This window comes from Schistocerca gregaria, chromosome 7 (assembly GCF_023897955.1).
Source record: "Schistocerca gregaria isolate iqSchGreg1 chromosome 7, iqSchGreg1.2, whole genome shotgun sequence".
NCBI lineage: Eukaryota > Metazoa > Arthropoda > Insecta > Orthoptera > Acrididae > Schistocerca > Schistocerca gregaria.
In genome coordinates, this window is record NC_064926.1 from 396,395,309 (window position 1) to 396,420,384 (window position 25,076).

Sequence of the window (25,076 nt, forward strand, 5' to 3'; positions counted from 1 at the left end):
TAGTGTGTTTCCAGCTTGTTTCAGCTATGAATTAAGCAATTTCAACCTTTTCCTTATCACTGAGCAGTGTAACCGACTTTGTACTAACACCAGTTGCCAGACATGCCTTCTGGCCAAAATTTCGCCCATACTGGCCATGATGGCTGAACTGAAACTATACCAAGGGGTTCTGTTGTGGGTCTCAGATTAAGACTACGGCCACATCCTGATTCCTCTGTCTTTGGCCACAAGTTCTGTGTCTCTTGCGCGCTGCCTATTGGGGCATATCCTGGATGAAAAGTTTGGCACAGTAACATGAATTCTGCCTGAATATGATTTTAACATTGCGGACCTGGTTCACCAATGTTCCACCCACAAGCCCTGTCAAACTGCACCTGGATAGTGGTTTTCTTCCTGGCTTGATGCTGTGGAGCTGTCAGAGCATATCCACTTGGATTCTGCTTGCTGGTTTTTGGACTTTATGTGGTTGGTCATGATTGGCTCCTTTTCTTACTTCGTTTTTGTGTTTTGTAAGTGTCAAGTCACTGCTGCCACTACTATTGTGGCCTTGGGAAATATCTTTGCCCTCGAAGGTACCCCCCACACACTGATTTCTGATAATGGGACAGTGTTTATCTCCTGTGACTTCAAATGGGTTTGTGCCCATAACAGAATTCAACACCTTCATACTACAACTTTTCTCTCAGTCTCAAACAGTTACATGGAATGTTTTAACTGTACCTTCCAAACCCAGCTCTACAAGCAAATGACACCAACACTGCATTTAATGCCCTCTGCAGTTTTATAGGAGCTTACAGGGCCACCAAGAATGAGGGCCGCAGTCTGGTGGAACCCATGAATGGCTGTCCACATCACACCCTCTTAGATATGTTGTACCCACCACCAGCACACATCACTGCTGAGGCCATTCCCTGATGCGTGCTTTTCAGTTCAGGCGCTACCCTACCTGGTTCCAAGGGACAATCTCTCCTGCTGAGGCCATTCCCTGGTGTGTGCTCTTCAGCTCAACAACCGCCTAACCTGGTTCCATGGGACAATCTCTCTACACCACAGGTCCATGAAGTATACTGTTGCCTCCACCAATGAGCATGTGCAGAACCATCACAATCAAATTTGTTCCGACACCCTGCTTCTCTGCTTCTCGCAGATCCTCCCAGTCACACGGTGACTCATGTATCTTCCACTGACTTGCCTTGATCTTCCACAGTGACATCCTCTTCTCCACAGGCAGTCACTGCCTGGTGATTGTAGTGGTGCCATCCAATATCACTATGGAACCCAAACAGCTAGCATACCCAAACTGTTGATCACTGTGGCACACTATCCACAGGATGCTTATCATCAAGATTTCCTCTGATGACAAAATTCCAGAATCTGGCATATATGTTTGCCCAAGACCAGTCTGAGTCATTTCTAATGCAATCTGTGGAGAGCATGATGAGTATATTATGGTTTTTTTAGGGTGTTTATATTGTGGACTACTTTCACAGCAAGTACTTTGTTACGGCAAGGACTGGACTTTGCTTTGGGGTTCAGATGTAAGACAGCTTGCATTGCTTCCAAGGAACATCCTGCATCTATCTTTTGGTGTGAATAAAATGGGTCAGCCTCTGATGGTTGTGCGTGTAGATCATCTTTTACAAAAGTGGGCACACCATGGCCAAAAGAAAGCTTTACCACCAACTTGCAAAACCCACAGCTCAGCACTGTGAGGCCAACTCTACTAGTGCTTTGCAACCGAGTTTATCAAGCTTCCCCCTCAAGGTCCAAATGCTCTGCTCATCATTCAACACCAACTTCTTTGAACTATGCAAGTGAGAATAGTCTTTTCAATACATCCTTTAGTCTAATTACCCATCCAGCCTCTACTTTTCATAGTTTCTGTGCTCCAGCTACCTCTACCTATCCTTATTCCATATGCCTGTTTCCACCCCTCTCACTGTTCAGCCTCTGACAAAGGGTAGCTTCCTACATCTTTGAAGTATGTTTGCAGTCTCTCTGTATACCTGTCATCCTGACTTCTACACCTTCTCTCATTATTTATCCTCTACCTTTTCTCCACACTGGTTCATCAATGACCTCCCCTGATTTCATGCCTCTCCCCAAAGTACATCCGCATGCAAGCTGCACTCTCCCTGCATGCATCTGGGAGGTTGACTGTATTCTTATCTTAGTTCCCTTCTGTATCTCTTTCAGTGTATCACTAAAAAAAGTCCCATTCTTTGCTTTCTGGGGCACTCATCAGACCCAGACAATTCAAGAAAAATGCTCACCTTCATTAGGGAGTAGCAATGGAAGAAAGTTTAGAATAGTATGTGTGTATGTACAATACATATGTGCTATAATGGAAACTGCAAATTCAAAACTGAATTACCACATTCATCATGGTATTTATGTGCCTGTGTCCTGCACTACCAAAAGCTGCCTCTATATAATGAATGATTATATTGTATTATGCCATTGGCCGAAATAAGAACTGTTCTGAAGTGTTGCTACAAGAAAAGTGTCTTCCCACAAGATACTGCTGGAAGTGGCACTGTACTGTACACAGTACAGTAATCATATGCTCCAACTAAAGACTATTCATTCTTGTTTTCACTGCTGAAAAATAATTGTTTTGACTGCTGAAAAATAATTTACAACCACAGCCAGATAGTCAAATACAGCTGAACAGATCTTGGATAAAAGCGACTCACAGTCAAAATAGGCACAGTAAGAAGAGAAATCACAGTATCTCTTAGAGAAACACATATTGAGACAGAATTTGGTAATAACAAATGGAAGAGGTTCTTCAAAATCAGAAAGGATATGCCTTAAGTTTGAATGAACAGATGAGCACTTTCAAAATTTTAAAATTATGAAATAACCACATAATAAAATGACAAAGAGCAACTACTCTTAAAACTATTCTCCTCTAAATAAGTTTAGCACATAATCATTACAGATTTTGGCTCTTATCTATAAAGTATTTGTACTTTAAAGAGATTCTTGTAAAAATAAGAGACTGCAGAATAAGCAAGAATGCTTTTCACAAAGAGTTTGAGATATTGGAAGAATTTTAATATAAATTTTGTTTCAATGTAATTCTTACTGTTGGACAGTCATCATCTGGTAGATGTGCTTCTGTTTTTGAGAAACCCATTTTGTTCAGAAACATATTTATCCATGACTTCCCTTGCTCCTTTTCAGATGGATCATCTGTTTTGTTTAGGCTCTTATTAACAGCAGCGCACGAAGTTTGCAGTTGTTCTGATGAAATAACCTAAGAAATAAATTTTATAAGATTACATTTGTGTCTCCAGGTATTTATAACAGCAGGAATTTAAGACACATCTCACTGCATTTTACAACAAAATACTTCCAACTATTTTACAGTCTTCACTCACTGTGCACTCTAACATTTTACTTAGTAAGTTTGCCTATTTCTTCAACATTAACAATAAACTATCTACATAATGCTACAGAAACAATTAGGTGAAGAATACATGTTCTGTATTCTTTCTAACAGCAGTAAAGAACCATAGGCATCACAACAAGTGTGTGCACACTGTGTTTCACATCCACAGCAGATTGGCCAACATCTATTTTTACACCTGTGCATAAACATTGGTCAGATTTGGTTCTGTACTCAGAAGAGGATTTCCAATTATGTGCAAATCCCACAATTTCAATGAAAAATAGAAAACTGCAAACCTTCTGTATGTGTGAAGTCTGAGAGATAACATTTTGTAAAGACTTCCCAAATGGTATGAGGGAAGTTCCAGTGTTGCTACTTTTACAGTAATCAACTGAAATGAGCAGTCATAAAAATAATCAAACATCTTACAAGTCAAATACCCATGAGTCAATACACTACATACTGGAAGGACAACTGTGGTAGTTTAGTTGAAAATCCATAGCTAAGATCAATGTTGGATGTTTCATGAAATATTAACCCTGTGGCTGTAAAAATCATTTAATTTATTTTGAGTTGTGGCAATCATCGCTTGCCAGTGACTCTAGAATGAGGGGTGATCTATCTTTGAATTCAGTGAACTATGGAAAAGGCTTGGACATTGATTGTTTTTGCATGCTGTGCTATATTTTCTTGTGATTGTGTGTGAATAAAAAGGGTTTGATTGTAAATGTTGGTTAGTTCTATCTAGAGACTCTTCAACATTGATAGGAAACCCACACTGGTGGCCTCCAGTCACATGAATACACTTCAGTTTATGCATCTCTTACCACTGGTTTCACTTCAGCTCAAACAATGACTCAACTTCCAACCTTCCTGAGAGTGCAGGATGTTACTACTGTGGAACTGACTTTCAGTTGTGAAGATTTTCATGGATGTTACCAATACAATGTGAATGCCCATTTCTCCAGTGTTTACTCTGTCAGAACAGATGACTCCCTCTGTCATGTTGCACTTGGAGCGGCACACACTTGCCTGCACTGACACTTGCTGCTGGATTCTATGTTTGCCAGGAAATTTCTTCTGCATGAGATTTTGGCATCCGCTCTCTGGAGTTTTTACCTGACTCCAATACAAACCACTCGGCTGTACAGTTTCAGAGTCCACATGCATGGCTTCTGCAACAGGACAGCCCTTCAGCTACTCGACCTACCACACCATGCAGGACCGTGCAGACCTTCTACATCTACATCATACTCCACAAGCCACCCAGTGGTGTGTGGTACTTCTGGTACCACTATCTGATCTCTCCAACCCTGTTCCACTTGCGAATAGTATGTGGGAAGAATGATTGTCGGTAAGCCTCTGTATTGGGTCTCATTTCTTGAATTTTCTCCTCATGGTCAGTACGCGAGATATATGAGGGGGGGGGGGGGGGGAAGAAATATGTTGTCCGACTCCTCCTGAAAAGTACTGTCCTGAAATTTCAATAGTAAATCTCTCCATGATGTACAATGCCTCTCCTGTAATGTTTGCCAGTGGAGTTTGTTTAGCATCTCCATAACACTCTATCGCCAGCTAAATGATCCCATGATGAAACGTGCCACTCTTAGTTGGATCTTCTCTATCTCTTCTGTCAGTCCTATCTGGTAGGGATCCCATATAGATGAACAATACTCAAGAATCTGGTGAACAAGCATCTTATAAGCCACTTTTTTCATGGATGAGTTACAGTTCCTTAATATTCTTCGAATGAATCTGAGTCTGTCATCCGCTTTTCCCACTATCAGTTTTATATTGTCATTCCACTTAAGATCACTCTGGATAGTTACGCCTAGATATTTTATGGCAGACACTGTCTCCAGCTGTATGTCATCAATAGTGTAGCTATACAGTAGTGGATTTATTTTCCTATGTATCCACAATATGTTACATTTATTTATGTTCAGGGTCAACTGCCAGAGCCTCCACCAATTCTCTGCAGATCATTCTGCAAATTCTTACATTCTTATGGCGTTGCTACTTTGGTATAGACAACTGCATCATCTGTGAATAACCTTAAAGAGCACCCAACGCTTTCTACAAGATCATTTATATATACTGTAAACAGCAATGGTCATATCACACTTCCCTGTGGTACTCCTGATATTACCTTTACATTGGTCAATTTATTTTCGTTAAGGGCAATGTGTTGAGTTCTATCTGCAAGAAAGTCTTGAATCCAATGATAGGTCTGCTCCGATACTCTGTAAGCTCATATTTTTTTCATTAAACAGCAATTCGGGACGGCATCAAATTCCTTACTGAAATCAACTAATATGGCATCAACCTGAGCACCATCATCCACTGCGCTGTTGATCTCATGGAAGAACAGACCAAGCTGAGTTTTGCAGGATCTCCACAATATCCATGTTAATTTTTATAGAGGACATGTTCATTTTCCAAAAACATCATAACTCTTGAGCATAAAACATGTTCTATAATTCTACAACGGATTGATGTCAATGATATCAGTCTATAATTGTGTGAATCTGTCTCACAGCTTTTCTTAAAAATGGGAATGACCTGCACTTTTTCCAGTCATTAGGTACCTTTCAAACTGGTCCTGAAGCCTTTCTGCTAATAAGCGATTGTAGCTGCTTTTCAGTTCTGCAATCAGTTATCTCAGTATCTGCCAGTACAATGTTCATACGATGATTTAAAGGAGGGACAGTGTTACAATCTTCTGTGGTGAAACAACTTCGGAAGACCAAATTCAGTATCTGGGCAACATACCAACCAAGGTTCTGCCCTGCCACTTGGTATTCAATTGCGATTTCGTGCCTTCCTTCAGAAATCCATCCACATCAGTCATCGATGGTTCAGCATTGGGTTTCGCTCATGGTCATGTGCTGGCCCCTCCTACACAGACCATAGACCATGGACAACGGATCACCAGCAGCACACCTCCACACTACTGCTTTTGTTTCACCTGTCTTGCTTCACGAATTTTCCTGTGCCAGCCATGCTGTGTTCATTGTGTGCCCATACAGGGACCTTCTCTACTTGACCTCTGAGTGCTGGGCATCATATCACACCAATACAAGTGCCGGACTTTCATAAGAACATCATGCCTGTCACTGTTGCACAGTCAATTCCAGTGGATGTTACTTCTCCAAACCCTTGTGCGGTCAGTGCTCTACTAACTCTGCCACAAGCTCTGCCTCCAGGTTATTTTCTGAAGCTGCCGCTGAGACAAATGGGTAACCCCCTGATGTGGTTTCCTTGGTGGACAGCTTTTTGGACATAATGGTATCATAGATGATGGCACTCGTTTTGTTTGATTGGTGAACCATTTTCATGACAATCCTGATCTTATTAGTAATTTTTTGCTAAACCCACCTGAGCATAATAAATATGCTGCTGCTTGTGTACTTCTTATCGATCATTGTTCATACACACTAGCAGATGCAATCCATGGCATCATTTATGAAGAGAGTTTAGGTGACAGAAACCCTTCCCAGCTGTGGTAATGTCTCCATGCTCAGATCACAGAGAGAACCTGCCAGACTTAGTGCTCTGGGAACTGTGGCTAGTTAAACTACTGCACACGAGTTACAACTAAAAGTGCTTCCTCATGCGAGGATAAATACAGTTGGGTGACCAGGCACATGCCATTATTTGACACCACCATCTACTTCTCTCATGCAGTGCAGCAACTGCTATTGAGGTAGGCAGGCCAGTGCTTATGCTTCCTCCATTGGCCGGTAGCAGTTTGGCACGGGCTCACCTTGAGCACTATAACAAACTGCAGGCACATAGCGGCCAGCAACGAGAACCCCCAGCTGCTTCTGGCAATATGCCACCCTTCCTTCATCTTCCCGCCCTCCTCCCTCCCTCCCTCTGCTCTCCCCTCTTCTGCTGCTGCAAAAGGCTTGGCAATCCATACTGACTTGCGTGCACCACCTCATCCAGAATATCCACTACGCTGGATCCATACAAATTTTGGGAAAGCCAACCGCAGCTGTCAGCTGCCCTGTGCATTCCCAAAAGTTTCACATGGGCTACAGTAAACACCACAGCTCACAAGAATGATGAAGGTTGCCTACAGATGTTGCATTTTGTTTGATCCTCTACTCCACAAAGCCTTCTGTATGCCTTGGATTTACACTCACTTTGTCGTTTCCTCATCAACACTGGAGCTGACATTAGTGTTGTCCCACTATCATTCACTGTAGCAGATATGATGCAAACAAACTTTTCCTTCAAGCAGCCAATAAATTGACACTTTTTGTTGATTGGCATGGTCATGTTATTAAACTCATTCCCGGTGAATCATTCATGTGGTTCTTCCATGTGGCCAATGTCTGATATCCAGATTCACTTCGGCTTGTCATCTGACCTCCTGTTGCCTGCTTTTAGTGCACCATGCTTTGGGTACACATAGTGCATGCTCAGGCGCTCCCTCTGCTCCTACTTCCCCGCAGCCCCCTGATGATACTGATGCAGATCTCATGGAGTCCTCTTCTCTGGTAAACTGCCTTACCGCTTCTGTCACTCAGCTCCAATACAAGTGCTCTGCAGTTGACGACCTTCATGCTTGAAACTCAGAACTGAACTGCACCAAATTGATAGCTAAGCAGGCCCCTGCTGATGCACAGTGTCTCATACACCAACTGTCTATACTGCTGTGCCTCGTCATCAGCAGTGCACCTCTTACAACTCTGGTGCGTCCACCCTCACCCACATCGACAACATCTTAGTTTAGTGACTCTTATGTGTTATCGGCTCCTGCTCAACACATCCCACTGTCGTGTTTGTCAGTTGAAATGAATGCTGATACATAAAATGATACATAAAATTGCTGCAACAGATGCCGCCCCGCCCCATTGCATCATCCCACCACACAAACTATGCCTTGCTATGACTGCAATGGATGAACTTCTGTGGGCAGACTTTGTTCAACTGTAGGAAAGTAAATGGTCTTCTGTCATACACTTAGTCCCCAAGAAGGACAGCACAGTGTGCCTCTTTGGTGACTGTCATCATCTCAATGCACTAACCATAATATGTCCTATTTTCAGTGTTTTGGATTGCCACAAGGCATACTTACAAATACTTATGGGAAAGAGTGACATACCAAAACAGCCATGATCACCCCCTTTGGCCTCGACAATTTTGTTACATGCCTCACCACCTCGAAAATGCAGCTCAAGCTTGACAATGTTTCACTGGCTCACTTCTCTTTAACTCCTCTTACTGCTATCCATACCTAGATGACATTCTCATTTTCTCTGGCTAGCAGGCAATTATTGATTGAAAATGACTCTAGAATAAAGAGTGCTATCTTCGGGTTCAGTGAGCTTTGGAAAACATTTTGACTTCGGTTGTTTTCACATGCTGTGCTACATTTTCATCTGATTGTGCATGAATAAAGAAAGTTTGATTATAAAAGTTGGTTATTTCTGCCCGGAGACTCATCAACTTCAATAGAAAACCAACAGAGTTATTGTAAAGTAGGACTACTGCTTGAGTAATTATTTTACACATTTTATCAGTGTCAGAGCATTATAGTTTGTATTTCCTCCAGTCATACTGAAGTTCAACAAATCACAGAATGTTATTAATGATGTACTCTAATTAAATAATATTTATTTATTTACTTATTTACATTTTCTTTGCGTGGAGCCATTGTAATGATGGCTTTTGGAAACATCAGACTTAATACTATGGTTATATTTATACTTATAAAATACACTATATTCTCTAGCTGTTGCTTCTTATGTCTATTTTTTACATTTATCACATTACAACTGATATGCTAATGCCTCATGTTACAATCACTATCCCAAAATTCATTGAAAGAATATAAACATTTTTCTATTAAAAAAGATTTTAATTTTGGTTTAAAAGCATTTCCCATGTACGTTCTGAGAGAGTTTGGTAGCTTGTTATACCAAATCAAACCACTGATATATGCACTTTTATTGTTCATTTTTAACATTGTTCTGTTACGGAAATAGTTACACTTTGTTCTAGTGTTGTGATTGTGTACATCACTGCCCTGGATAGCTTCTGTTGATTGACTTATAAAAAATACAACTATTTTGAAGATGTACAGAGAATATATTGTCAGATATTTGTGCTGCACAAACACTTCACGACATGAATCTCTGTGTCCCATATCATGTATAAGTCTTATTGCTCTTTTCTGTAGTAGTAGTATTCTTTTTAACTGTGCATCAGCTCCACAGCCCCATAGTTCAATTCCGTAATTGAGAAAGTGGTAAAGTGTTCCATAATATACTAATTTCAGTGCTTGGCTAGGAACTATCTTTGCGAGCTGGCTGAGGATATATATGGCACTACTGACTTTTCCGCATACGAAATTAATGTGGTATGTCAATCACAAATTTTCATCAACTTATACACCCAGGAATTTACAGTTACCATTTTCTGTTGCAGAGATATTACACACACTATTCATTTTTTGTTGTGGTGAGAACTGCCTGTTTTAAATGTCGGTAGTTGAGATTTGGTGACATTCACCTTGAGTCCCTGATCATTGAAGTATTTTGTTACTTCTGTTACACCACTAGTAGCAAGAGATTCTAGTTCTTTAGATTTGCTCCCATAGAATAAGATAGACATATCATCTGCATAGCTTACAATATGGGAGTTAATGGTTTGTGCAATGTTGTTAATATATATATATATAAGGAAGAGAAAAGGTCCAAGATTGAGCTCTGTTATACACCTTGTAATACAGGTTCACTGGATGACTGGGCGTTCATGATTTTATTATCTAGTTTGTATGACAATTTAGTGCTTTGCTTACAATTCAATAGGTACGTGGTTAGAAGATTCATGCCTTGATCCCCAATACTATAAGATATGAAATTATAGTGATTACAACATGACAATATACAAGCCTAAACGTGACATCTGATGAGGGCAACAAAAAATTACTTCATTTTCAATCACATCATGACAGTTTTACTAAGTGTGTTTTAATGCTTCACCACTGCAGTTTATACCAATACATTTCAGTTATACATAATGTTTTCCAGACCTTATCTTTAGGAATAATATTATAAAACTCATAATTTACCCAATACAAATTGCATAAAAGGTTATTAGGAACTTTTGGTAAAAACAGACACTATGAAGACAGCAAAAAATAGTTGCCTTTGTCTCCTGTCTAGAATTCGTGTCTCCTGGTTCATAGAATTTTGGTAGCACCCTATCAGCAGCAAAACCTATGGACAAAGAATAAAATCATGTTCTAGCAGGACTTTAATTACTGTAATACCTGTGCAGAAATGTAACATACCTCCATGTAGTTGTGCTTCTGATGTAATATCTCTGTCATTTCCCTGGTGTCCACTTCCTGAGGTAACCTGGCAATATTCTTCAACAAGACCCCTGTCTAAATGTTCCATCTCCTGAAAAATAGCAGATGCCATCTCAAAATCAGATAGGTATTACAGAACTATTTTAAATAAAATATGTAACAGTGTGCCTAATTACACTAATTTAAACACTTATTTGTGTCTCTGCTATGTGTGTCTCACTTTTGGCCAGGTAAGTAGATTCTGTTATTCTTATTCATTCACACTAATTGTTCCAAAGATAGCACAACCACCAAGAATGTAAATAAATCAAGATGTGCATTACAACGTAGATGCAGCTGTTACTCATTTATGATATAAATCATCATTAGATAATCTGTATTCTTTATGATGGGCAACAAGCTGACATCATCCATCTCTGCACAGCAGAGTACTATGGATACTCACACAAAGGCTTGATCTATTTCAGATCCAAAACATTTACAAGAAGTGTTCAGACAGACATGGATCATTTCACAGCAGAATGAATAGGCTTCGCAACAGATTCGGTTTTTTGACTTGTACCTGAGAATCAGATAATGCAACCACAAAAATCAAATTGCCCATGCCAATAATGTTATGTCCAAGTTTGGAAAAGTCCTTAACATGCACAAATACTCTCTTGACTTTTGTTAACAATTACCTGGGTCTCAGTTAGCAAGGCGTTTGTGAAATTTCATGCTAGTATATAAAGGAAATCCTACATTTGTCAAACATGCCACACTATTAAAAAGCAATGCAAGAAATACAGGCACCATACTTGAGAGATTGAATAAATTACAAAAAATCAAAATCCACACCAGTGCTTCGTCTGTCATGGACTGAGTTAAAAAATAGGCTCATTGTGCCAAAAAGACACACACACACAATTTCTGATAGTCTTTCTTATAAACTTTACTGTTTGTTACACTCCTATCAGTACATTTTTTAATTTGTCCAATGTCTGCTGCCAAGATAAGGACTGTAGTAGTACTCTAACATTTATCACAGTAGCACTTGGAATGTGAGTTCCTTTAAAGATGCACTACACTTTCCCAGAACCCTTTCAACAAATCAAAGTCTTTCAGTCGTCTTTTGTACTGCAGATTTTATGTGTTCATCACATTTTATCTAACTTCTCAGTATTATCTCTAAATAATTAATATACTTTAAAAAAGTTCTCAATGACTGTGTTGCTTTGTAAATTTGGTATTTTTGGTGTGATTTTATGTATGACCACTGAAAATAACTCTACAGCCAAAACCAGCCAATGGTGGTATAAATAAATACTAATTCCATCAAATGTACAGGCTTGGTAGAAATAATGTAGTCCTTCAAAGCTTTTAAGAGTTGCTTCACTTTTGTTATACATTAACCTTGACTAGTTCAATATCCATGAAAGTTCTCCTTCTTGAAAAGATATACAGAATGCAATGTATGAATTAGTGAATAAAAATAATGGTGTTATTCAGGATAGGGCATAGAGGTACTGGGTCTGCAAACTACTACCCCAGCCATTGTCAGCTTTCCAGAGCTTGAAGCCTTTACTTCTCATTCAAACAGCTCCTCAATTGGCCTCAGTCTCAGGGGATGAGTCCACCACACTTCTCCCATTTTAACTCTCCAACCAAGAAAAATTACCTGGCCATAGCAGGAAATGGACCTGGGTCCTCCACATCATAGAACACACATGCTAACTGCTCAGCTACATAGATGGAACAACATCAACATTGTAATTGATTTTTTCCCTATCTTTGCTTTGTGTGCTATTAACATTATAACATATTAGTCCCCCATGTACATTATTATACATGCAATCAAAGGTCCTGGCCTTATAATGCAAAATATTAACTGTTAAATTTTCCTTGCTTATCTCTTTCAGAACCCTATTTGTGAGGTAGAACATATCTTTTTCTGAAATAAGTCTATATAAAAGCCTAGCTCAAAGGCAGTTAACAACTTTTTATCACTGTCTCCATTCCACTTCTTTGACATTGTCAAAAGATGCTCTAGAAGGACAACTGTTAGTTTGACAGTGATGGTGTCAGGTTGATTTGGCTTGTATTTGATATCCTATGCAACTCAGAAGTAATCAGAGAAAAGTGGATTCACAGACTGCACCTAATAGTATTCATGTAAATGTGCTGCATCTTTCTGTAGCATTTTTCCCTTGTCATAATTGTGTCATCATGCTGTGTACTAGAGTTCCAGGTTCTTACCTGGGTTATTCCAGTGAGTGCTGGACTGTCTAAGACCTGAAAGAGACAGTTGTGAGATTTTTGCTGTAAATCTAAGTGAATATTAAAAAGAAAGACTAATGACAAATGGAGGTGGAGTACTCGTAACAACAGACAAGAAACTCAAACTTACCAAGATAGAAATTTACTCTTTAGGCAAGATAAATGAGTACCGTTTTAAATACAAAACTTGCTTTATGCATTTTTTTTGTTTTGAAAACAGGTATTTTTTCTTAACAAATACTGTTAAGCTTCTTCTACAAGCCTATGCAGCAGGCTTCAGCAAAACTTGCTTTATTCCACACTTTCAGAACAGAGAGGACAGCTCTTTTTGCAAAAGTTGCCTCATGCATACATAGGGATATTTTCAAAACTCACTTTACTCTACTTAGTATGCTGAAGCTGTTAGAGCTATTCCTGATATACACTCTGAAGGCAATGTAGACACTGTCTTTGATATACAACAAATCAGTGTCTGCCAAGACTCCCTATTCAAGAAGTCTTTTATGCATGACAGGTATGCTTCTATAACCAGACTGTGATGACAAGTGAGCCAAAGAAAGGTACTGATAACATTTCTTAATATACTTGGTGTAAAACAGAAGCTGGAAGAGATGCAAATGAAATCACATATACACTACAACATTTTCTCCTATTTGGAAGAGAGGTTTACAGGTATTGGTGAGAGAGGATTGAAACTTGACCTTTTTCCAGACTGGTGCACCAACCTGAACAAGAATTCTGTAATTCTCCGTATACTAGCATATTTTATGATGTATTTTCCAAATGTACCCTGTATTTTCCTATTTTCAGGCATAGTTCCTCACTGTCAGATCAGGTATTTGGTATAGCCAAGAAAAAATATCAGGAGGAACAAGAGGTCATACTACATTGTGACTACAGGAATATTTTAACAAAGTTTGTAAAGATGCTGGTGTGGGGAAAAGACTGGTTTTTCTACAACTCGTAGTGGATTTATAAGGAAATATTAAATTCTACCTTGCATTTCAAAATGATGGATGTAAAAGCAATAACCCACAGAGAATGATAAGATTCAATGTGCTGTTAATACAATGTATTTACCTGGATCAGAAGTATGTTGTGAAGTTTGAAGAAGAACATTCCTTTGTTCAAAGCCATGAAACATGTGATTGTTCCCAAGATAAGTCATGTGAGTGCAGGAAAAAAATAATGATGTAATGAAGCTCATTTGTTTCTCTACGATTCCTAATGACGCAGCAAGTTTCTACAGTGATACAGTCTCTACAAGTGGTGAGAAGTATCAAGATCACGACAGCTCACGCAAAATTTATGAAAAGGGTTCTCTGAAATTGTGTAGAAGAAAAAAAAGTAACTTTAATGTAAAAAACAGGCATTTGACATTCATGTATCTCTGATCTAATTTGAGCATAAAGGAATTTTGAAAAACAAACCTGTTTTTCTACTCCCAACAGTTGATAAACTATCAAAGGTAATGTGTACACATAAAGACTATCTCAAATCGTATTCAAAACTCTATGGAATTTGCTAATTGTAAAAAAAATTCTCTCTCAATTTGTTTCTTAACTAAATAAGTGTGTATCCTGTAAAATTTTATTTTTTGGATAAAGCAATTTGGGCATGACTCAGTACCAAAGGTGGGCATCAACTTGTAACTGGATCATTTTATCAGCCAACAGACTCATCCCCAGCTGTACCTGTAAACATCAGATAAAACCTCAGCTCGGTAATACAAATGTTGGCAAATAGTACAGCCACCACTGAAAAAGGCTTTATTTATCCAACAATCAATTGACAAATTGCAATTTCATAAGTTTTTTCAATAGGTGGGAAACAGTACAAGTCTTCTAGACGGGTAGCACAGGTGATGTACAAACCTATTAACCATCTCATTGACATTCATGTGTTGTAGAATCCTGGAACATATTCAGTGATCACACATAATGAGGTATCTTGAACAGAATGACCTCCTCCAAACCAACAATCATGGGTTCCAGAAACATCAGTCATGTAAAACCCAATTCATATTTTTCTCACATGACATTTTGAGAGCCAAGGCAATTAGCTGAAGACAGAATTTTTGACCTTCAGTGAGCAGTATTATGCCAACATGTATTAATAAAAGTCCTCTAAAATGGGGTAGTAAATGAGATTTGTGACTGGATTGCAGATTTTTTTATAAGAAGGATGCAGTCTCTTGCCTTTGATGGAGAGTTATCAACACATGTAGAAGTAAGTTTAGGTATATATCAAGGAAATTTGTTGGGACTGTTACTGTTCATTTTGCATATTAAGGACTTGGTAGATAATATTAATTACAAATACCAGGATGTAATAATTTGGAGGAATGTGAAATGGTACGATCATATAACCACAATGATGATATTTAAAAAAAATTCTGAATGACAACATTAGGCTATATTATTGTAAGTTGGACTAAAATATCATTTTATTTTGGATTATCAACTACTGCACAGCTTTGGACATGCATCTGTTTTGAAGTAAGTCTTAAATACATACCAAGTTTAATATAATTGAAATACAAATACAAAAACACCTGTGATTCTTTAGTTAAAAAAATAATAACTAATAATAAAACAGAAAGAGGCCATACATAGTACATGACTATATCCCATCAGTGAACATATTTGAGACAGAATCTAAATGTTGGCTTAGTTATAAATTAATTAAAAAAAGTAGTGGATGGACAATGTACACAACAGAATCAAGCACTAGTGGAATCAGAAAGGGATGCCCTGCTCATATACCTTAACGTGCAGTGCACTAGGTTGAGAGGCAAAGAGGTGAGCCCCGGTCAGACAGAATTCACACAGAGGATTAACAACATTTGGCCCGTTAGACTGGCCAGTATGAATGTGATCTGTCAAATCTGTTTAGGCAAATTTTGTGCTTGATTACAATCTCCACCTTATTTAATATGACACACAAAGTCTTGAAATATGACAATAGATGAAACAAAGTCTGCATAATTCACAGGCAGATGATGCACACTATTTTCCTCTCTTAGATTAAGTGATGACAACGCTGACAGGAAAGAAACGTAGACACAAAGTTAAAATAAAAAATAAACTTACCAAATCAGAAAAACAGTGTATCCTAAACAACAGAATAAATACTAGGAAAGAGAGACAATTACAAAGTGTTAACCATACTGAGGAAGAATATAAATAAAACATTCTACCACATTATTGCTTTTTAAAATCAAAAACACAGCACCATGTGTTTCCTAAAAAGCAGTGACATAATATACCACTTACTAGTACAAGAGTACAGGAGACTATGTACAGCAATACCTTGCAAGCAGCTGATCAGCTATTTACACCTGAGTTGTATTTCAGACTCATTTGAAAATGGTCACATAGCCTAAACTGTACAATTCTAGAGAATTTGAAATAAAAGAATAGTTTATTCCAAATAATGACAGTGAGTGCAGCAGAATGTTGTCATACAGAAAATTTGTTTTGGTTATGGAACACATTGAAACATAAATATTCATAGGTCAAGCAGGAGACAGACTTTTTTGTCCATTGGCACAATATCAGAAAAATATAATCTCTCTAAAAAGGAGACTGTTTACAAAACACTTTTAGACCCATCCTACAACACTGTTCTAGAATGTAGCACCCATATCAGATATGGTTAACAGTGTATTTTGCATACAAAATGGGACAGCATAAATTGTCACAGATTTTTTTCGACCCACGAGGAAGTGTCACAGAAATGCTGAAAAACCTGTATTGAAAGACTCTTTATGATAGATATCAAATTTCCCCTAAAAACCTACTTACAAATGATAACAACTTCCATCTGGTCTGTTATGAAATTTAATTATACAGGTATATTAAAGTTATTTTCACAACTGTTCAATCCTCAAGCAGTAGCTGTGTTAATATACAACTGCTAAAATACCAGTTCAGTTTTAGGGTCATATTCTGTTCTCAGGAAATTGAAAAAAAAAATTATTTTTAAACTGCATAAGAAAAAAATTACTCATCATCTATGTAAAATCACACAACACTACAATAAAAACAAAATAACAAGAAGCATGAATTTGCTCAATTTATTACAAATTAATGACTTTTTGTTCAAAGTCCTATCAAATTAATGTTCATTCTGCACTCTTATTTATGACTATGCTTGCACAAGTTGCAGCATTTGACAACTACAGCTCTGCAAAAATACTGGGTACTGTTAACCATAAGATCATAACTGTTTGAGCATAAATCTACATTTACAAACTCCACAAGCAGCCCTACCATGCATGATGCAGGATACCTTTTACCACTGCTGGATATTCTATTTCCTGTTCCACTTGCAAATGGATAAAGGGAAAAATGATTGTCTATATGTTTCAGTATGAGCCCTGACTTCTCTTATCATGTTTTCATGGTCCTTATGCAAGATGTATGTTTATGGCTGCAGGATAGTTCTGCAGTCTGTCACAAACACCTGTTCACTAAAGTTTCTCAATAGTGTTTTAGGAAAAAAAATGTCTTCTACCTTCGAGTTCATGAAGCATTTCTGTAGTACTTGCGTGTTGGTCGAATCTCCTGGTAATATATCTGACAGCAAGCCTCTTAATTGTTTCAGGATCTTCCTTTAACCCATGCTAGTAGAGACCCCAAACATTTGATCAGTTTTCATGAATGGGTTACACAAGGGTTCTGTATGTGGTCACCTGTACAGATGAGAATAGTAGAGGAATAAACCGAAGAGTGACAGAAGAGGATGGAAGGACAGGAAAACAGCAATGGAAATGGGAAGCTTGCAGCAGGAAGACAACCACTGAAAGCTCAGGCAAGTATACAGAATTCTGAGGCTGAAGTTGTGTTGGAGGAGCAGTTCTCAACTGGACCGTTTAAGATGATATGCTATTACCTAGTGTAAGGGTAGGGGTAGTAAAGAATCCATATGATGTGAATTGGTGGTTGGCTATACCATAAATCCCATAAAAATTCAATTTATGTAGGGGGATACTGTGAGTCACACAGTCAAATGCCTTAAATAGGTCGCAGAAAATGTCATCTGGTGCTATTTCAATACTTAATGCTTGTAAAATTTTGTGAGTGAACATGTAAATGCACTGTTAGTAGAACAACTCTTCCAAAATACAAGCTGTGAAATGCTGAGTATATTGTGAGATACTACTCTAGAATACATCACCTTCTCAAAAAACTTGGAAAATGACATCAGCACTTGAAACATGTTAGTATTTATTGACATATTTCCTATCAGCTTTCTTATGGGGGAGTCTGACATTGGCATATTTCAGTTTCTCTGAAAAAATGCCTTGAGTTAGTGATGAATTACATATTTCAGATAAGACTGGGCTTATTACATGGGAACAAATTTTTAGTACTCTATTGGAAACACCAGATTAGCTTTCATTTTTGAGAGAATGTATAATTTTCTTAATTTTAGAAGGAGAAATTGGTGATACATTCATAAGATTGAATTTTATGAAAGTTACATTTTCAACATACTGCTGTGATTTTGCTCGTGAACTATTTGTTCCTTGCTTTCTACTATGTTTAAGAAATGATTATTAAATATGTCTGCTACCCGTGACTCTCAATTATAGCCCTTACATTCATTTCAATAGTGAAGTTCTCCTGTTCTATGGCTGGTTGTCCTGTCTCTCATTCCACTACATTTCATTTAGCCTTGTCAGAATTACTGGTCAGAATTACTGATTTCTGACATAATGTGCAAGTTACTTGATTTTCAGTACCTTTTCTTGGCAATTTGGAGTAGTTTTTGTAGTGTGAAACTACTGCAGGATCTCTACTTGTTCTGCTAACAGATACATTTCCCTTTTCCTTCCACAAGGTATTTTAATCCCTCTAGTGGTCCAAGATTTTTAACATGGCTATTTAATGTCCTTTCTGATTAGCTTCTGTGGAAAACTATGATAAGAATTTATCATGGAGTAGATTAAATTTTATGTTAGCAATGGTTCATAAATTTCATCCCAGGACATCTCTTGCAAACTATTCTTAAAAGCATTTTCCATTGAGTCATTAATTATTCTAACTGATTTCCACTGAGGAGTATCCATACTGTAAGGCTCTGTTATTTACCATATCCTAAATAGCAGTGCATCATGATCAGTGAGAGTGTTTGTTATTGTGTAAACAGTTATTTCCTTGCTTTGAGCTTCACAAACGAAAACAATATCAATTATGGTCCTCCTGTTTTATCCACCTGTGCTGGAAAGTTAAGTAATGAGATAAAATCATATGATCCAAACAAAGTTTCCAGATCATTTTTCCTTTCAGAATCCTTTAGAAAATCAACACTCACCAAAGGATATTATCTGCTTTCTGACAGATAACATAATAAGGGATCCAGATTCTTCATAACCAGTTATAAATTTCCTACTGCGAATCTACGAACAGTTATAATTTAACATGAAATAAATTTCAGTATTAATTTGAAAGCACACACTTCTATGTGCTGATCACTACAAAATCTACTACTCTTAATGTTTCTGAACGTGTGTTCTGTCTTAATATATGGAACAACTCCTCTTTTTCCAGTATTAGTTCTAGATAAGGAAGCTGCTGGAGTGTAATCTATTACATGTAACTTGTCTAACCCTGGTACTCAGAATTTTTTTTTTTCATTGGATCTGTAGACAATATACATTATAGGATCAAGTCAAATTTGTATCACAAGAATTGAAGTAGTATAATATGCTTAATAACTATCATTTAGCAGATTATTACTGTATACATCAATATTCTAGAACCATATCATACATTTTAATTACAGTTTGCTTACATAATCTACATATGTATACATACATATTTCTACATAATTAGAGAGTTTTTTCTACATTTTTGTGGTTTTGTAAGACACATTGTATTTAGTACACACTATTACATTGCAATTTGTCTTATTTTAGTATGCATCTTACATCTCAAACTCGTCTACATCTACTTTTGTACATACTATTAGGATGGAAATTTTGGATTATTCTGCTATGCACATGACATCATTTACAGTATAGTAACAGTTTTCTATCAAAAACGTTTTGAGAGACTTTTTGAAAATATTTTTGTTGTTTATCTCCCTCAAGTATGAAGGAAGTTTTTCAAGGGCTTTTGGGCCTGCATAGGATGGCTTTGTTTTAAAATTCATGTTGTTATGTCTGGGTTCGTGGAAGAAGTTTCACTTCCTAGTGTGCCGAGGCTTGGTACATTGAGTATTGGATACATATTTGAATTTTGTTCAGCACAAGAGTTCATATAGGTAAATGCTTGACAGTGTTAGTATTTTGAGTGCTTTGAATGCTGACTGACATGATTCTCTCTGCTTAAGGTTGGCTATTATTCTTGTTGTTCTTTTCTGCATTTTGAATATTCTATTTGGGTTTGTTTTGGAGGCGCCTCCCCACAAAATTATGCCATACCTTAATGTGGAACGAATTAGTGAGTAGTATGTAATTTTCATAATATTTGTGTCTTTTAGGAAGCTGAGTTTGCGGAAAACATAGAGGTTTGAGCTGAGCTTTCCACTTATACATTCTATGTGCTTGTCCCAGTTTAAATTTTCATCAGTTATTATGTCAAGAAATTTTGTGTATTTGGAATTTCCTGCTAGGCAACCATCTATACAAATGTTGATATCTTCAATGTATTGGTATTTTAGTCTGAAATTTAAACAAAGTGTTTTAGCAATGTTGTTATGGAGATTTATTTCTGCAGAGCTTTGGATAACATAACTTATTTCCAAGTTGGCTTTTATTTCCAGATTTTCTGTGTTATTTTCCATGAATAGCAGAGTTGTATCATCTGCATAAGTATTGTATGTCCATAATTTACAGTATTTGGGATGTGATTTGTATGTAAAATGAAGGGCAATGGGCCAACTATAGTTCCCTGTGGAACAGGTAAGTGTAGAATTCTTGCATCAGATCTTTTTTCTCTCCTGTCATATTTGTAATTTCTGTGTATTGGTTCCTGTTTTCTAGGTATGACAGGATCCAGTCTCCTGCCGTGCCTCTTATCCCAGATGCCCCTAATATTTCTGCTAATGTTTTATGGTCTACAGAGTCAAAAGCTTTTGTTAAATCCATAAATACCCCTACACACTTATTACTACTGTCTAAGTTGGTTATGACATACTTAATTAGAACTATAACTGGAAGCCAAATTGGTTTTTACTGATTAACCCATATTTCATCAGAAATGCAATGAGCCTCTGAGCATAGGCTCGTTAAAATATTTTTGATATGACTGGTAAAAGAGCTATGGGTTTATAATTTTCTGGTTGGTATTCGTTTCCCTTTCTATGTATTGGTTTTATCAATGCTCTGTTCAAACAGTTTGGAGAAATTCCTTCCATGAAAGACTTGTTGATTAGTTGTGTAAGTGGTGTTTTGAGTTCCTACATACAATATTTAATTTCTAAGGACGATATTCCAACAATTCCACGATTTTGGCTACTTTAGACTTTTTATTATCTGCATTGTTTCTTCTTGTGTCACTGGAAATAGAACCATAGTGTTTTGAATATGCATATTCCATGTGCTATTGTGTCTTTAGTTTGTCTTTTCTCTTAGTTTTTGGCCTACTGTGGCAAAATGGTCACTGAAGAGATTAACAGTGTTATTCTGCTATTTTATTATCATTTTGCTTATCATAAACTGTATTTTTGCTGTGTTCCTGTGGGTTTGATGGAATACAATTTGCATTTATAATAGACCAACAAGCCTTGTTTTTATTGTCAGCATTACTTAAGTAAGATTTTGCTTCTTGTTGTTAGGCTGCATGCAGTTCATTTGCACATTTTTTTAGTATTTTCTGTAATACATTTAAAATTTTTCTTCATTGCTGTTTTATACATCCTGTGCTACATTTCTATTTTGTCTTTAGAGACTAAAATTCCTTTTGTTGTCCTGTATTTATTTTTGTTGGTGACTATGCTACTGGTCTTTGTATTGGGCACGTTATTTGAAGGTAATAAGAAAAGACATTTATGAAATATGTTACTTTCTGATCCAGTGTGAAATCTTTTCCCAATATTTCCTATCCTTCTTTCCTAAGTTTAAACCTAAGGGCTGTTGCATTTTGTTCAATTTAAGCATATTTTTAATGCAAGCAGGGCTGTTTCTATAATTTCACTTTTGTACTGAATATCACATAGATCTGTGAATATATGATCTATTTGTGTACAGGTGTTTGCAGTTGTGTGTGTTGTCTTTGATATTGGTTTGTTTAAGCCATACGTACAGACAGTTACAAAATGTTTACCATTTCAAAACTCTCTAAATTTTCCAAACAGAAAAGGAGCTCCTATATCTTAATACACAATCCTCTAACATTTTAATAAGCTAAAGCTAGCACTTGGCTTCACAATACTTTTAACCTGGTACCCTCTTCCTAATTTGTTACTGAGCAAGGTGGCACAGTAATTAGCACACTGGACTCATATTCAGGAGGATGATGGTTCAAATCCGCATCTGGCCATCCTGATTTAGGTTTTCTGTGATTTCCTTAAATAACTTCAGGAAAATGCCAGGATGGTTCCTTTGAAAGGGCACAGCCAATTTCCTTCTCCGTCCTTTCCTAATCTGATGGGACCGATGAACTCGATCTTTGTTCCCCTGCCCCCAAATCAACCAACCAACCTAATTTGTCCTGTACCATCTGGTCTATGCTTCTCCCATGACTACTATCTAGCAGAAAGACTCATTTCCTACTCCTTTGTTTTGGTACCAACCTACATTTAGTGCTTGTTGGAAGACTGCTGTACCCTACTGTGACCTATAGCTGGATGAGGTTCTTCCCCTCCACTTCAGGTAAAAAGTCATACTTATTCACTACTGTAAGCTAAAATGTAGATGAGAAAGTTGAAGAGCTGTTCCCCTTTTCTCTATTGCTTGTTACATTTAACCAGTTCCCATTATCTTTCTTCCACTTGAGCGTACTATCTAGTTCAAATTTTGTCTGTTCTAATTCAGCCCAAAGGGCACAAATCTTTGCCTCCTTAAAAGTTGGCATTTGGATACATGGCAATGTGAGTAGGAGCGATAAGGGACACAGACTGCACAACTTCCTCCCTGACATATGGGAGCAGTCAAGAACAAAATATATCAATCCTAGCCACAGTATGGTATTTTTCTTAACTGGACATGGATCTTATCCCATGCACTTAAACCTCATGAGTCAGAGACAGGCACCTACAAGCATATGTGGGAAGAATGTTCCTCGGAACACACTTTCTTCTTCTGCAGACAATACACGAACAACAGACATACACTACACTTAGACCACACAGAAACACACACACATATATACACAGCAATAAGACATGAAGAGTAATGGGCACAACCAAATGCAATGACAAACAGTATTTCAAAAACAACACATAAAGAGTGCCTGTGGATGCAACATACCAGACATGCCTATATGCAACATAATAACAGCTTGGAGAGGGTGGACAGTGATATCCACAGTGACAGTGAAAACAGTGGCACTGAAGAGGAACAGCAGAAGGAGGAGGGAGATGAGATGTAACAATAAATATGTTTAAGTGCTTGCAATTTCACCAAGAAAGTGCCCAATAAGCATCTAATGTTAATGTATAGGATTAGTAATACTATTTCCCTACTACTAACCAAACTTTTTTGTTGTGACGGGTGGTCAACAGCTCGAGGAAACCATTCTGAGATATTCAGCACCAGTCGCAACTGGTGATGGCACTAAGAAATCTCTCCTCATCCTAAAACCTTTTATTTATATTTCAACGTTAAATTACTGTTATTTTAAAAAAGTATTAGTCTTTGTCAAATGGTGTAGATAAAAACAAAAAAGAAAACAAAAAACCTACAAGAAAGACAAGAAATTAAAACTGTAAGATGTTTTAAAACATTAGGTAACAAGTTTTTAATTCTGCAATAAATAAATAAATTTCCAGTGTGATGAGAACACTGTGAATGTGATGGAAAAATTCTCCATTTTTTCGTGTGCCATGGACTTAATGTCAGGCAGATGGTACTTTCCCTGGCTATGGAAGAGTCCAAGTCCTTGAGCTACTACATGAGGCACATTGAGAGACATCAAGGATGAAAGTATTAGCGAGGTATTGACTAAGCACTGCTGCTGACACTGAATGTTTCATCCAGACCTGTCAAACATGTAACTCCTGATCATACATGGGACCACAAACGTACCAGCTTTGTAGGCCTGTTCTAAATGTCTAGGTGTTTGCTTGCGGCAAGTGTTCTCTCTAGCTTACACTATGTAGAAAGAGTGTCATCAACAACATCAGTAGCTACAATCTGTGCACTGGCAACTATCTTTGCTATAGAGTGAGCACCACACCACTGCACCCAATCTACATCTACATCTACATGATTACTCTGCAATTCACGCTTAAGTGCCTGGCAGAGGGTTCTTCAAACCATTTTCTACTAATTCTCCACAATTCCACTCTCAAATGGCATATTGGAAAAAGGAATAACTAAATCTTTCCATTCGAGCTCTGATTTCTCTTATTTTATTATGATGATCATTTCTCTCTACATAGGTGGGGGTCCACAAAATATTTTCGCATTCGGAAGAGAAAGTTGGTGATTGAAATTTTGTAAAAAGATCTTGCCACAAATAAAACTGTCTTTGTTTCAGTGACTACCACACCAACCCGCATGTCATATCAGTGTCACACTCAGACATGTCTGCTTGTGTCTGTATATGTGCGGATGGATATTTGTGTGTGTGTGAATGTATACCTGTCCCCTTTTCCCCCTAAGGCAAGTCTTTCCGCTCCCGGGATAGAAACGACTCTTTACCCTCTAACTTAAAACCCACATCCTTTCGTCTTTCCCTCTCCTTCCCTCTTTCCTGAAGAAGCAACCATCAGTTGCGAAAGCTAGAAATTCTGTGTGTGTGTGTTTGTGTGTTTTATTTATTGTGCCTGTCTACCGGCGCTTTCCCGCTTGGTAAGTCTTGGAATCTTTGTTTTTAATATATTTTTCCCATGTGGAAGTTTCTATCTATTTTATTTATTAAAAACAAAGATTCCAAGACTTACCAAGGGGGAAAGCGCCAGCAGACAGGCACATGAACA

At 37.5% G+C, this 25,076-nt stretch overlaps 1 protein-coding gene across 1 annotated transcript in view; it reads right to left on the minus strand.

Annotated features, from left to right (window-relative positions):
• The window catches only part of LOC126281238 (uncharacterized), a 201,012-nt gene that overhangs the window by 36,251 nt on the left and 139,685 nt on the right, over nucleotides 1–25,076 (minus strand). Inside the window, exons 7-9 of the mRNA XM_049980010.1 lie at nucleotides 10,707–10,818; nucleotides 10,562–10,632; nucleotides 3,092–3,262 (exon numbers count right to left, since the gene is read on the minus strand). Coding sequence (XP_049835967.1) covers nucleotides 3,092–3,262; nucleotides 10,562–10,632; nucleotides 10,707–10,818 — 354 coding nt within the window. The remainder of the gene's footprint in view (nucleotides 1–3,091; nucleotides 3,263–10,561; nucleotides 10,633–10,706; nucleotides 10,819–25,076) is intronic.